This window comes from Myotis brandtii, unplaced genomic scaffold, assembly GCF_000412655.1.
Source record: "Myotis brandtii unplaced genomic scaffold, ASM41265v1 scaffold2662, whole genome shotgun sequence".
Lineage (NCBI taxonomy): Eukaryota > Metazoa > Chordata > Mammalia > Chiroptera > Vespertilionidae > Myotis > Myotis brandtii.
In genome coordinates this window covers 22,010-37,737 of record NW_005360132.1, presented here as the reverse complement: position 1 = coordinate 37,737, position 15,728 = coordinate 22,010, and the positions used below count along the sequence as shown (strand labels likewise).

The 15,728-nt window shown below is 45.7% G+C and overlaps 1 protein-coding gene across 1 annotated transcript; it reads right to left on the bottom strand.

Annotated features, from left to right (window-relative positions):
- Positions 1–982: 982 nt before the first annotated feature.
- On the bottom strand, positions 983–14,832 carry LOC102243358 (zinc finger protein 501). Its single transcript, XM_014541307.1, is given in 6 exon segments — positions 983–3,366; positions 3,369–4,340; positions 5,820–5,943; positions 6,158–6,239; positions 9,491–9,545; positions 14,551–14,832. Coding segments are annotated over 4 exon segments (1,335 nt in total). The 5' UTR covers positions 6,224–6,239; positions 9,491–9,545; positions 14,551–14,832; the 3' UTR covers positions 983–3,193.
- Positions 14,833–15,728: the final 896 nt, after the last annotated feature.

The window sequence follows — 15,728 nt, the reverse complement described above, 5'->3', positions numbered from 1 at the left end:
CTTGCAGCTGAGAGGCCGGCAAGTTAGGCGGGGAACGTTTGAGTCCGCAGTCACTGGAGCAAGCAAGCCTCATGTTCGCTTCCAGCTGCCTGGCTGCCAGCCGCCATCTTGGCTGACAGTTAATTTGCATATACTCACTGATTAGCCAGTGAAAAGGTTAGCGGTCGTACGCTAATTACCATGTTTCTCTTTTATTAGTGTAGATAGTGGCCTGGTGTATGAAATTTGTGACATTAAAAGGGAATTAATTACAGGAAATATTTTAATATTGCTATTTGCCCTTTCCCTGTAATAGAAGTGTCAGAGATGAAAGAAAATTAGTAAAATGTATATGAAAATCTTCCTCCTATCAGAGTCTAGGGCACGCCACAAGACCCAGAGTCAAGTCCCTGCCCACTCCACACCTTGCAATCGTGCGAGACCCAGATCCGGCCGGCCCCACCCCCATTGGCTGAGATCCAGACCAGCGGGCTCCAACCCTGTCAAACCCTGCTGTGTGGTGGGGCACAGCCTCAGGGCCCCCATGAAGCCCCACCAGGTGGGGGGTGCAGCCTGAGGTCCCCCAGCCTGGCACCAGGGTAGGGGGCGTGCCTTGAGGTACCACGTCAAGCCCCTCTTGGGGGAGGGTGTAGCCTGAGGTCCCCCGCCAGGCAGAGGGTGTGCCTTGAGGTTCCCTGTCAAGCTCCGCTAGGCTGGGTGCATGGCCTGAGGTCCCCCAGCCTGGCACCAGGGTAGGGGCGTGCCTTGAGGTACCACGTCAAGGCCCTCTTGGGGGAGGGGGTAGCCTGAGGTCCCCCGGCCTTGTGCTGGGGTGGGGGGCAGGGCCTGAGATCCTGTCAAGCTCCACCAGGCAGGGGTTGCAGCCTCAGGTCCTGCTGATAGCTCATTGTGGCTTGTTATGGGAACCCTGCCTCCACTGTGGGCGCAGCTATCTTGTGTTACAGGAACCCCACCTCCACTGTGGGCACAGCCATCTTGTGATGGCGTTATGGCATGAGGGTCAATTTGCATATTAACTCTATTATATAGGATTTTCTGGGAATATTGCATTCAGTTTTTTATATACATGAATGTTTTACTTATCTAACTTTGCAGTACAGGTGCGTGTTTTACCTTTTAAGATATGCAGAACTGTAATCTAAGGTGGTCTTTCCCTTTGCCTTCCCAGCCACCCACAATAATGAAAATTCCAGTTTTCTTTTATTCCTGTGAGCACATGTGAGGTTTAATATTTTTAAATTGTAGGCCCGAAAATCAGTATAGTGTTAACTTGTTTTGTTTTAAACCCGTTTCCCTAAGATATTTTTATGGTGAGTGGTTCTTTATGCATTTATTTACATTGGCTTTATCTCTTTTGTTAAAATGTCTGGTTAGAAATTTCTGCCAATTTTTAAAATGAATTTATGATTTAACCAATAGGACAGTTCAGCATCTAAAACATCTGTTTTCACTTCACTCATTCCTCAAAGACTCAACTGACTTCTTTGCCATTTGGAACTATATATTTGAATAGTGGAAGCACAATCGTTTTTCTCAAATTTTATCTTATGTACAATTTAATGCCTACTTGCATATTACATTTATAAGTTTAATCTAAGTTGCTAATATTCTCCACCATTCATTTTAAGTTGAAGCACTCAATAATACATTAAGTGAAGTCAAGGTTTGTAGTATTTGGCAATTTTCCTGGTGTAAATATTCTCATCATTGTCACTTTTTTTTCTGGTAAGTACTAACATTTTATTTCAATTTAAGGTAGCAGAAATACAAAATAAGACGTTTTGACAACTAGAGCTGATGTAAAATATCACCTTTTTTCAGATCTTTAAAATCTTGAGCATCATTCTGCTCTGATGAGCCTTAATACCCGAGAGGAATATGGGCTCCTCAAGGAATAGAATCTAATATATGGAAGTCTTAACATCTCACTGGAAGTTACAGAGACCACAAAGGGTATGTCCAGACCCAGAGACTTTCCTGACCCCTTAAGTCTTAGGCTCAGGGAGCACAGATGTCATCATCTCCTATGGGTGATTGTACAGCAAAGACCCAGTTCCCTATCCTCCACACTGACATCAAGCACCTTCCCTCCTGTTCTCTCTGCCATTGCATGCTCTAGAGTCATTAGAACCTTGGCTGCTGGTTCATCACTGTTTCAGCAAAAGGAATTTGGTCATGAACTCACAGCCCACTTCTGAGTGTGACCTTTGATAAATCCCTGGCTGCCTCGGTTCCCCCACTATGGTTGAGGAGAAGACCCACATGTTGAGAATGCTGATTAGGAAAGGTACAGGACTGCAAGCATTCCAGCATCCATCTTCTTTGACATTAACATCAGTCTCTATGCTTCCTCCGGGTTTCTTTATCTTTTGCATTGCCCAGGTGAGTGAGCGCTCAACCCGGTGGGGCTGATTGTAAAAATGCTGACATTACCATCAATGTTGATCCTGGGTTTCTATTTATTTGTGCCTGAACCTGCACTAAATGTGGTCCCTCCATAGTTCTCTCCATCCCCAATGGAGAGCGCACTGGACCTAATTTTCCCTCCTTGTCCCAATGTTCCTGGGTGTCCAAGCACACCCAGTAAATAATGAGAGCCCAGAGGACAGAAAGTGATGCTCGGAGCAACCCCAGGCACCTTCCCTATTAGGTGTCAGCCCAGCTTACACACGGGCAAGGGATTGACCTTCTCTTCAGAGACCAGGAGGACCACCTGACTATCCCAGCCCTCTCCAGGGGTATCCAGCTCATTCATGGGGGTGGATTAGGGCCCTAGTATTCTTCACCCTCAGCTTTCCCCCATTTGTACCCATCCACGTATTCTTTTCCAGGGATGCCAGATCTTCCAGCTATTCCTCAAAGGCTTAGAGTCTTCCCGAAACGGTGCCTCCACACTCTATTCCTCCTTTCTGCCATCAGAGTCTTCCCCAATTCTCCAACATCACTCAGCCTGCAGTTCTATGGCCCTTCACTTCATCCATCCATGAACCTGAGAGGGGACCCCAAGGGGTTTACATTTAATAAATGGGGTTTACATTAATTTAAATGGATCCCATGGAGTCTCCTTAAGTGTTCTTATTCTAAGTGAGAAAAAGGAAACATTCCCTGCACGTTTACGGCTTTTCTCCAGTGTGAACTCTCAGGTGTCTAACCAGGTTATGTTTGTAGCTAAACATTTCCCACATTCACTACACTAACTACATTCACCAGTGTGAACTCCCTTGTGTTTCCTGAGGCTATCACTTTTACTAAAGGATTTCCCACAATCACTACATTCATATGGCTGTTCTCCAGTGTGAACTCTGTAGTGTGTGGTGAGGTCAGTTCTTTGACTGAAGGACTTTTCACATTCACTACACTCATAATCTTTTCTCTAGTGTGAACTCTCTGGTGTTTAGCGAGGTGAGGCCTTTGACGAAAGGACTTCCCACAATCACTACATTCATATGGCTTTTCTCCAGAGTGAACTCTGTGGTGTATAATAAGGTCAGTCCTTTGTCTGAAATGCTTACCACATTCGCTACACCCAAATGGCTTTTCTCCAGTGTGAACTCTGCAGTGTCTGGCGAAGTTGGACATGTAACTGAAGAACTTCCCACAATCACTACACTTATACCGCTTTTCTCTAATGTGAACTCTGTTGTGTTTAATTAGAGCAGTGCTTTCACTGAAGACTTTCCCACAATCAGTACACTCAAACGGCTTTTCTCCAGTGTGAACTCTCCCATGTTGAGGGTGGTTAAAGATTGGTCTAAACACTTTCCCACATGTATTAGATTCATAAATCATATCTCCAGAGCAGAGACCTTTCTGAAAAGCAATTTTCTGTTTCTGGCTTGCAGATGTTTCACATTCAACCCACTGGTGATGTCTTTTTCCACTGAGACATTCCTGTGAAATCTCATTGTTACTGTGTGGCTCCTTGGTATTAAGAGTGGCCTGGTGCTGGAGAAGCCCTGAGATGGCTGGGGAGTCTTCCCCAACCTCCGTCCTAGCTGCAGGCACCCCGGATAAGTAGAAGCAGCAACTGGTACCAAGCGAGGACCTCTCCATATCTTCTTTACAGGGCTTCTCTCCACTGGCATTCTGCTGTTGCTGGTGAGGGTTTGCACTAAAACACAAGTCTCTCACACATGCATCACTTAAGAACACATTCTTCTCAAAGTAAACAACTTGTAACTCACTCAGGTGCAAAATATCTTTTAACACTGAGAAGCACGGCTTACACAGATGGGTCCTCTGGGAGGCTGCAGCTGTCTTGGAAGCCCTGACATGAGACTCTCCTACAGATACACTGTGCTCAGAATAGGCCTCCACATCTTTCATTTTATGCCAAGGACCTGAAAACAGAGAAATGACGAGGAAATGAATGTTGACTCTGGTGACAGGGTGAAGTCCCATTATAAAAGTGTGTTGCACATACTACATTGGTTTCATGCAATTGGCTGAAAATGAAAGACCGGAAAGATGGATTAATGAGAGGCCATTGTGAAGTTCTTGACCACTGAAGATCACAAAACAAGGAAGACTTCAACAGAAATAGAAAAACATGGCAAGCACTACGTGAAAGAGAAGCAGACTCTCCATATCATTCTGCTGTTAACAGCATTCAGTAGATCTTCTCTGCTGGTGACATGGGCAAGCTGTGCAGAAGGTTGGTTACATCTCATTCCAAGTAAAATTCAATAGGCAAGTAGCTGGTGTTTAAGCACGTATGTGCTCCTCATAACACTTGCATAGGTCCATGTTGTAGTATACTGCAGAAAGAGATGTGCAGAGGAATAGGTGATGTAAAAAGGACACAAAGGTGAAGGTAGCCAAAGCTAGGAAGTCACTGATAAAATAATGAGTCGGCAAAGTGTCAAGGGTGGAAAAAGAAAATTCAATAGGCAAGTAGCTGGTGTTTAAGCACGTATGTGCTCCTCATAACACTTGCATAGGTCCATGTTGTAGTATACTGCAGAAAGAGATGTGCAGAGGAATAGGTGATGTAAAAAGGACACAAAGGTGAAGGTAGCCAAAGCTAGGAAGTCACTGATAAAATAATGAGTCGGCAAAGTGTCAAGGGTAGAAAAAGGTATAAATGAGGAATGACCTTTGGAACCTGCACCAAACACCATTAGACAGGAGCAGGTTCCTGGTACAATATGAACACTATCCTTTTGTCATACCTTCCCCAAGTTGCCACTCAGAAGGGCCAGGCATCTTCTGAGACCATCCTGTATGTTCACCCTGGAAAAAACCAGGATTTTCCCTGCACCTCCTTCTCTAGAGATATGTACAAACTAAATATTCTGAGTATCAATGAAAGACAACAGAGGTGAGCAGCCATCACTTGACCATAGAATTTGGCTTGCAATAGTATTCAGGGAAGGTAATATTACAAACAATTGAAGGAGGGTCTTAAAAGAACAGCCCCTGGTTCATGTAAGTAAAGAAGATACCTGGCACAGGCATTCACCAAGGTCCTTATCTACAGGAAAGGTGCCGAAGTGGAGGCCATGGATCTGGATATAGTCACCCTCCCTGGGTGTGGAAGAGCAGGTGGGACCCATTAAGCTGTCTGTAAGACTGCTGACACCCTGACACTTCCTGCAGTTTCTGAGGCAACCGGTTTAGGGAGGTTTATGGAGTCTATTGCTCAGGGCTCTCCGCAGAGGTCAGCACTGGCAGACACAGCTTATTGACAAGACAGTGGGGGAATTAGCAGAGCCCATGGTCTGGCTTTGAGAGAAAGAGAGAGAGAGAGTGCTATGTCTGGAGAATAAATAAAGAGTGGACATCACTTCAGGACCCTAGGAGAGATGTGAAGGTCTTACCTACGAATGATACAAATGCAAACACTTCCAGCATCACATTGCAGTACAGACGTCTCTGAGACTCATCAAGGATCTCCCATTCCTCCTGAGAGAAGGCAATGGCCATGTCTTCAAAGTTCATATCCTGTCATAATGGAGACAGTACATCCCGTGATAAGATTCTCTCTTCAGATTCCAAGCTTGTCATACTCTCCACCCTGCACATCCATCTGCTCCCCCTACACCCCTGTTCAGAGAAGATAGCAGGCCTTGGTCCATCAAAGTCAATCTCTCCTTATATTCCTACTGATGCTGTGTCTTCCCACAACAATAAAGGCAGATGAAGAGATACAAGATACCTGTGCTCTGATCCTCAAATGTGAGTCACACTGCCCCTTTTCAATAGCAGTGGGTGTCAGGAACATAGAGTAGGAAGAGATGCTGCACAAAAAGAGAATGTGATGGATTTGACACTGATCTTGTCAGGCAAAACCCATGTTGTCCTCTAAATTGTCTCTCCAAGACACCAAACAACATGATAATGCCCATTACACTTCTGACTCCAATCCCAGTTTGCTGAGGTCATCACTTTGCATTACCTGCTGCCTATAGTTCTTTGATCCACACTTGTCTCACAGCTTCATTCTCAAAGGCATAACTTCACTGGGAACACAAATAAGCCATGAGAAGGACAGGGTGTTTCCTAATCAGCTTCTTTTTCAAAATTGTAGTTCACCGCCTCTGTAATATATTTCCCTCTGATTCTTATCTCTTCTCATTTCCCCATTCTGGTTGAGATTTTCAAACGCAGGTGACACTGATGTATGCTCTCTCATTCCTATTGTTCACTGGGTCAGCCCTCAACAAGAAATGGCAGGTGGGGAGATATACAGCACCTAAACCCTGGCCCTGGCATGTAGCACCACAGCAACCCATCTTGTTGGGAATTCCCCATATTAAATCATATTTAATCATATTACCCTAAAATTCCCAGTATTAAATCATAAAGACACCATCAGAAATGGATGCCCTTTTCATTCTCATATGTCAATATTGGTGACCTGCCACCATGAATTCATACTCCCTCTCCAAGTGCAATCACTCTTCCTTACTACACCTCTCTCATTACTGAACTCCCAGAGCCACAGCCCCTATAGCCATCTCCTGGGTTTTCTACTCAGTACTTAGCATGTGTGTTCCAGAGGATGCTTGGCAAATTCAAAGAAGATCAAGGATTCCATCAACTCTGACAGTCCACAGTCATAGCAACAGTCTTGAACCTGCTAAGACCTCCCTCCCTGACTGTTTATTCCTTCAACCTCACCTACTGAGAACCACATCACATTTCAGATGAGCATAGTCCACCTCCACTGGTGCTTCACCTGACGTCCCTTCACCAGTCACAGGCTTCATCACTCAAGTCCCATCACCTATTGGCCTCTACCCAATGCCCAGTGAGTCTCACAGATGACCCCTCATGGCCCTAAGCAAATCAACCAGACTGACTGCAACATCTCAGGCCACACCCAATGGCACAAAAAGTTGCTGGTGGATGTTTTAGAAGTAAATATGCACCAGCCGCAGTCTCAACTTGTTTGAATTACTCTTCAGACTCCAATTTTAAAAAATCATCTAATCTCCTACTGGTCCATAATTCTTCACAAGTTTTTGAAGAAGTCTTCATTCTGAACTACCCCTCAGAGTCGGAGATGCTTATGAACTGCTCTCTGAAATCTCAGACTCTAACAGGCTAGGAAGAAAAGTGTTTGTATCCCCAATGAATATTACTTTTTTACTATGATTTTCTCCATCTCAGTGGATGGTGCTTCCATACCTGCAGCTGCTAAATCCAAAATGTCATGACTTCTCTGACTCTTATCTCTCTCTCTCTCACATCCTCAAAATTAGAATATTTAGGTGGCCACACCTAAAACACCAATCCATAATGCAACTGTTTCTTCCACTTCTACAGTCACCATCATGGGCCAGTTCCCATCACACTCACTAATGCTATCGTCCTACTATTTCTACTACCTCCCTCACGCCCATATTGTCCATCATGCTGCAGCCACACAATCTAAGGAGACCTTGGTCACATCACCTGCCTCCACAGCTCCAAATGTCCCATTGCTCCCATAACATGCAACACAGACACCCAAGTTGTCACAAAGTTCCTCTAGACCTGACTCCTGTCCCATTGTTACCTGTTCCCATTTTTTTTTTTTTTTTTTTTTTTTAGAAAGAATACCTGCCGGTTCTGAAACCAGCTCAATCGTAACTCCAAGCCATTGCACATTATGGGACCTATGCCTGGGAGGGCCTACAACTTTTCATTCCACTGGTTGCCCAAAAGAGGGACCTGGACTAAACATTTTGGGCTTGGTGTCTGATCAAGGTCCTGAGGTCGAAGGAGAGGACCGTCCCAGGAGACCACTATTGCTTAGGTTATAAGAGTGGGAGGCCCTAAAATAAGTTCCACAAAGCAGTACCCCTAAGTGATTCTGCATTTGCAGGAATCTGTGGAAAAATTAAGGTTTGTTGAGAGCCTTTCAACCACCATCAGGATGCATGGACTCAGGCTGCTCAGTATCCTTACCCAGCCCTAGGGCCAGGTGACCTTAAGATGCCTGCATTACCTCAGGGCTCAGTCCTCAGTGCACACTCTTGCCAGATGCATTACTTTTACAGGACTTCTCCTTCCTGTCCCTAACTGCTCTCCTCTCTCTTCTAGTCTGTTCTTCCTCTGAGCATTTTGGGTAAATGTTTAGAACCCTATCTCAGACCATATCCCTTGTTTTTGTCGCTATCATGGATGGCCCCACCTTCCTGATCTTAATGTAACAAACATCCAAAACTTGAAAGAATTTTTCTGAGTTTATTTTGGCAAAACTGACTACAATTGGCCAAAAGCAGAATCTCAAAGTATTGAGATAATGCTCCAGAGAATGATGTTTTTTTCCCCTATTTTTTTACACTGCAATCAAAGGAGGAGATGTGAGTGAGCTACATGAAATCCAATGGTGATAGATATGGGAGGCAAGAGCAAGTAAAGTGGGGAAACCTCTGGGATTAGATAAAAAGTAAATGATAGACCTATGCTAGTTTACATAGGTTTGTACAGGATAGTTAACAGTCACTAATTAACAGCATAACAATAACAATGAGTGAATTTGTGGTCTCCACCCTGGCCCATTGGTTAGTCCCTGAAGGGTCCAGAAAAAGGGAAGTTACAGGTTACCCTGACATTCCAACAATATGTTACCATAGATGCAAAAACAAAACAAAACAAAACAAAAACAGACAGGCTTAGTTAGGTAAAGATTGACTTTTGTCAGAAAAGAATATAGCCATAAAGTTTATGACTACTGGTCATGAACTGCATTTAGTTACAAATTTTAATTACAGACCTTCTTTGGGGTTATTTAGGTATCTGAGTTTGCATGGCGACCATGTTGGCGCTCCCTGAGATAGTTGGGTTAGCATGTGGCCCCTTTTCATCCACACTGAGAAGGAAAGTAAAATTCATCATGGAAAACTTGGCCTCATGTTCTTGGTTGCATTAAGACACAAAACAGGCCTGGGTTTCCCAAATCCTTCCGGCTCAGTCATACCACCCAGTCCTTACACAGTGGCATTGCAGCCTGTCAACCTCTTCACCCCATCATATCCTGTGTCACCCACAAACAACTCACTGTTCTGGATGCAGCGATCAGGGCTGCAGGACCTGAGAGACACCCGCAGGCAAGGCTGGAAGGATAAATGGGGTGAGGCTGAGTCACACTCTGTAGCAGAGAGGAATGTGTGAAGCAGCAGGCCTCAAACCTGCCTGTTGCCTCCCATGCCTCATCCTCATTCTTATCTCATTCCTAACTATCTCATTCCTAACAATTAGTGTGTCACCCCCAACAACAAAAGGCTGATGGTAGATAAATGTCATTTAAGCCCTGTACCTGGAAGGTAGCTCCAAAACACCCCTCTTTTCAGGCAATTACCCTAAAATTACCCTAATTTTATCTTCCAGACTCCACCAGAAATGGACTCTCCCTTCATTCACTCCTATGTCAATGTCAGGGCATTCTGTCCATGAATTCACACTCCTCTCCAATGGCTCATCATGCTTTCTACCACACCTCTCTCACACCTGCACTCCCACAGTCCGGGCCCCCATAGTCCTCTCCTCGCCCTCTTACTTAGTACTCAGCATGTGAGGTCCAGAGAACGCTTGCCAAATTCAAACAGGATCAATACTGTCCAGACACTGACAGTCCACACTCACAGAGGCAGTCTTGATTCCTGCTATGAAGGCCTCTCTCTCCATGACTGTTTTTCCTTCAATCTAACCTATGAAGAACCACAGTCAGATCTCAGATACAAGAACCAACCTGTCCTGGTGCTGCATTTGATGTCCTTTCATCAGTCACAGCCAACATCTCTCCACTAAACCGTTACTCAACTCCCAGCTGTGCTGCCCTCTGTACCATGCTTAGTGAGTCTCACAGATGACCATTCAAGCCGCTAAACTAATCCAGAAGACTGACTGTTAATCCCTCAGCCAGGCCACACTGAGGATCACAACAATATCCTGGTGAGTATTTAGAGAAGTAAATATGTACCAACCCAATCTCATCTAGTTTGAGTTACTGAATGCTATTTAACAATTCAGATTAAACCTGTAAGTATATAGTACAAGTGGGTTTAAATTGTACACAGGATAAAAATTGAGAAAGAAAAATTGAGAGTGTAAATGATTTGATACTGGTCTTGTCAGGCAATACCCTTGTAGTCCCTCAGATTGTTTCTCAAAGACAACAAATACATGGCATCACACTTCACCCTCTTGAGCCCAATCCCAAGGTGCTGAGGCCATGGCTTTGCACCACCTGATGCACACTGTTCTTTGAACAACACTTCTCTCACACAGCTTCATTCCCAGAGGCACAACTTCAAAGGTAAGGCAAATTTATAAGGACAAATTGTTTCCTAATCATCTTCTTTTCCAAAATTATAGTTCACCATCTCCATAATCTATTTCTCCTTACCATTCTCCCTTACTAATGCCAGTGGAGATTTTGAAGCCTGGGTAACACTGATGTATGCTATCTCATTCCTATCAACCAGTGTGTCAGCCCCAACAACAAAAGGCAGGTGGTTAGTTAAATGGCACCTAAGCTCTGTACCTAGAATATAGTATAAAAACACCCTCTTTACAGGTAATCACCCTAAAATTCACCTTATTGGATCATTGAACCACCACCACAAATGGACTTTCCCATCATTCACTCCTGACTCAATGTTAGGGTGCCGTGGCCATGAATTCACATTCCCTCTGCAAGTGTACATCACTCTTTACAAACCTCTCTCACACCTGAACTCCCTCAGCCCCAGCCCTCATAGTCCTCTCCTTAGCCTTCTACTTATTACTCATCATGTGTATGCCAGAGAACGCTTGCCAACATCTCTCACTTAACGCCACTCAAGTCTCAGCCCCAATGGCTCTCTGCACCATGCCCAGTGAGTCTCACAGATGACCACTCAAGCCTCTAAGCTAATCCACAAGACTGACTGCAATTCCCCACATACAGGCCACACCAAGGGACACAACAAAATCCTGGTGTTTAGAGAAGTTAATATGTATCAGCCCTAGTCTCATCTTATTTGAATAACTCTTCAGCCTCCAATTAATCTCACGTCCACTCATCTTTTAAAGGGCTTGGCCACTGAAAAACCATGATCTCTCCCTGACACTCTACATGACAACTTCTGTCCCTAAGCTGTGTTGTGACACCCACCTCCCACAAACAGTGGCCCCAGCAGGAAAACCAGTCCTCAGGCTCACTCTGTCCCTTCTGAGTTACTACTACCATTACCAACCTGACCATGATTCCCTGTATTAAACTGATCGACAGTCCTGGCTGATGTGTCTCAGTTGGCTGAGCACTGACCCATGCACGGGTTAGGTCACATGCCTGGGTTGTGGGCTAGATCCATAGTAGGGGTCACGCAAGTGCCAACCAATCCTTGTTTCTTGCTCATCACTGTTTCTCCCTCTCCCTCTCCCTTCATTCTATATCATTCATTCATTCATATATATATATATATTTTTGTTGTTGTTGTTGTTGTTGTTGTTGTAGCCTGCGGATTTCAGAATCAGCTCACTCTTCACTCCAAGCCTTTGCACATTCTGGAACCAATGCCCTGGAGGACCTCCCACTCATTACACTGGTTGCTAAATACAAGGTCCACGTCATGAAGCTCTAGCCATGGCTGTAGGAATCTGGGCTTAGTGTCCGTTCAAAGTACCCAGGTCCAAGGGCTACAAGAGCAGCTGGACAGTCCCAGGACTCTACTCTCTCAGAGGCCACAAGTGTGTGAGCCCCTGAAATAAGCTCTACAAACCTGTTCACCTAATTGATTCTGCATTTGCAGGAATTCGTGGAAAGAAAATGGTCTAGCCCTGACCAGTTTGGCTCAGTGGCTAGAGCAACAGCTTGCGGACTGAAAGGTCCCAGGTTCGATTCCAGTCAAGGGCATGTACCTTAGTTGTGGGCACATCCCCAGTAGGGGGTGTGCAAGAGGCAGCTGATCGATGCTTCCCTCTCATCGATATTTCTAACTCTCTATTCCTCTCTGTAAAAAAATCAATAAAATATATTAAAAACAAAAAAGAAAATGGTCTACTGAGAGCCTGACAACCGCCACCCTCATCTATGGGCTCAGGATGCTCAGTACCCTTGCCCAGCCCAGAGGTCTGGTGCCCTCCAGATGCCTGTGTTATCTCAGGGCTCAGTCCTCAGGGCTCACTCTTGCCAGTTCCCTTATCATTTACAGGACTTCCCCTTCCTGTCCACAGCTGCTGTCCTCTGTCTTCTAGGCTGTACTTCCTCAGAGCAATGTTAGGAAAGTTAGAACCCTGCCTCAGAAAATGTCCCTCTTTTTTTCACAGCCATCTGTTATTAGGTCTAATCAAATAATTGAGTCGAAACCCACTCCCCTGGGAACTGACCTTTATGCCATTTCACAATGGACATTCTAATTGCTTAAACCACATTCTACTTGCTATAAGACTGTTATCTCTTCCCTCCAGAGTGTCCCAGAATCCAAACCTAAACAGAGAATTCTCTGCCCAGAAAACGCCCACCCTAGAGTCCTTTAAAATCTCTGACTCCCCGTCTTTGGGTGATGGTGCCATTTATTAGGTCAAGATGACCTAATAAATTCATAATTCTTTACCCTTTTTGGCCTCGTGCATTCCTCCTTCGGTGATTCTAACATTTGGTGGGGAAACCTGGGAGGGTTCTATGGGGATAGGGAGCCATCGCCCCAGTCACCCTAAGTTTGCTACTTGGACAGCAGCAGGTAGTGGCAGCTCAACCTGGGCTTATCTCCAAATCCTACGCCAGTGACTCGATTGCCAGCCTGGATTAGCCCTCCTTCCCGAGCCAGCCAAGGATTAAGCCGGATCGGGAACCTCTCCTTCTCCACTGCTGACCCTCCATCCCACACCAGCCAATCTTCTCTAGGTGAGTGACGATCCACAATTTCCCTCATCTGGAGTCTTCTGCCCACTCTCTCTCACTGACTTCTCCAAAGTCTCTTATCTTAAAAGTCCTAGCACTAGGCCAGAAGACTCCTCAGCCATTTGGCTTTGGGTCCCTCTTGAGTGGGGGCACCAAGTCCAGAGGGTCACTCTCATTTCTCATGGAAATTGGTTTAGCTGGGGAGATGCCTACCCTAAACAGTCACCTTTGGGCCTGTGGTCTGTCACTCACCCTTCCTCTCTTGTGGGCCACACCACACTCCCACTGCACACTCACGGGGGAGATCATCCCAAACACCTCATTTTCTTTTGTAACAATGTTTGGTCACAATATAAACTAGATGATAAGTCTCAATGGCCTAAAAATGGCACTTTTAATTTTGACACATTGCACAATTTAGATAATTGCTGTCACCCCATGGTTCCACCTTTCCAGATTAAAACCCATCTGGAACACCTCCATCACATGAGCTGGAGTCCTCTTTTACAGCCAATCGTTCACCCAATGCAGATGTAGCCCCCAATAATCAGTCGTTACCTGTCCCCGTAACCCACCATATCCGACTCAAAAGGGCAGTTCAGATAATCCCTCTCCTCATAACCCTGGGCATCACAGCAGAGGTTGGAACTGGCACAGGGGCCTAACCACTGCTCTTCCCATTTGGAAATCCTGTCTCAGGACTTACAAGAAAGCTCTGGATGCTAGCAAGGGGCACAACTGGGAAACAAGAACCTCGCCCCCAGGGTACCTACACTCCCCTAGCAAATAACTAGTCAGGCAACTAAGACCCCTGACCTTTTCCTCCCTAAAGATCACATCAGGCCTCAGTTGCATTTCAGCTCCAGGCCCAGAAAAGCAGCAAAACCAGACAAGTGAGGCTGTGGCAGCCTCGGGACCAGCTTCAGCCTCCCAAGTCCCTCAGCAGGACCGTTTTCGAGCCTTCCAGGTGGCCTAATAAATCCATAATTCTCCCCTTTTGGCCCCGTGTGTTCCTCCTTCCGCGGCCCTAACATCCATGTCCCCAGCGTCCTGAGAATGAAGGTAAAACTCCTCACGTAAAACCTCACCTCATCTCTCTGTTGCCTTTACACCCACAACAGGCCCGGGTTCCCGAGTCCTCCCTGCTCAGTCGCACCATCACGTCCTTATAAGGCGGCACTGCAGCCTTTCCCCCTCTTCCCCCATCAGCCATGTGTCACCCACGAGGGACTCACCATTCTGAGCGCTGGGACCTGGGCGGCGGGACCTGAGAGGCCGGTCCCCAAGGCTGGAGGGTGAAATGGGGTCCGGCTGCGGGGACGCTGTGAGCAGACAGGAGTCCGGGAGGCACGGAGACCCCAATCTCGGGCTGTTGGGGCTCAAGGAGCCTCAGACACACCCCGCACAGCAGGCGCGCTGCCTCCCAGGCCTCCTCCTCCTCACGTCCAGCGCCCTGAAGCCTGTGAATCTGTGGAGACCTGAGAGGCTAAAACGACAACCAAGAGGAGGAAGCAGGAAGTCCCACCCTAACCGGATGCGCAGACACCAAAATGCCCTTTAGCTCCGCCCACGCGGGCGCATTTCCTTCTGGGTAATGTAGTTTTTCCAACCGCCCAGCATCCTAGCCAATGACTTTGGTGTTGTGGCCCAGCAAGTAATGCCTGAGGAGGAAGATGGGACCAGAGGCCTGGCTAACTGGCACAAACCAATGAATCTCAGAGGGAAGAGGGTGGGGAGGAATGCAAGAGATCCACCAAAGGATATAGACACAGGGGAAATGGAATACATCTGTAATATTACCAACAATAAAAAATACATGTATTTTTTAAATAATGTAGCCCAGCTGGTGTGGCTCAATGACTGAGCCTCAACCTATGAACCAGGATGGTTGGGGTTCTGTTTTTAAATTTGTTTATTTATCTATATTTTAAAATTATTTATTGTTTAAAGTATTACATATAGTATTACATATGTCTCCTTTTTTCCCCTCATTGAGATCTCCCCAGCCACCCATGCCCCACAGCACATGCCGTCACCCCCCATAGTGTCTGTGTCCATTGGTTATGCTTACATGCATACATATAAGTCTTTTGGTTGGTCCCTTAACCCCTCCCTCCCCTGATTTCCCTCTGAAGTTTGACAGTTTATTTGATGCTTCTATGTCTCTTAATCTATTTTTCTTCATCAATTTATGCTGTTCATTACATTCCACAAATCATGAGGTCGTATGATACTGGTTCTTTTCCTGGTCAGGGCACATACATGGGTTGCAGGCTCAATTCCCAGTGTGGGGGTGGAGTCCAACAGGAGGCAACTAATCAGTGATTCTCATCATTGATGTTTTTATCTCTCCCTCTCCTTCAAAACTCTAAAATCAACAAAAATATTTTAAATAAAGTATGTACATATATGC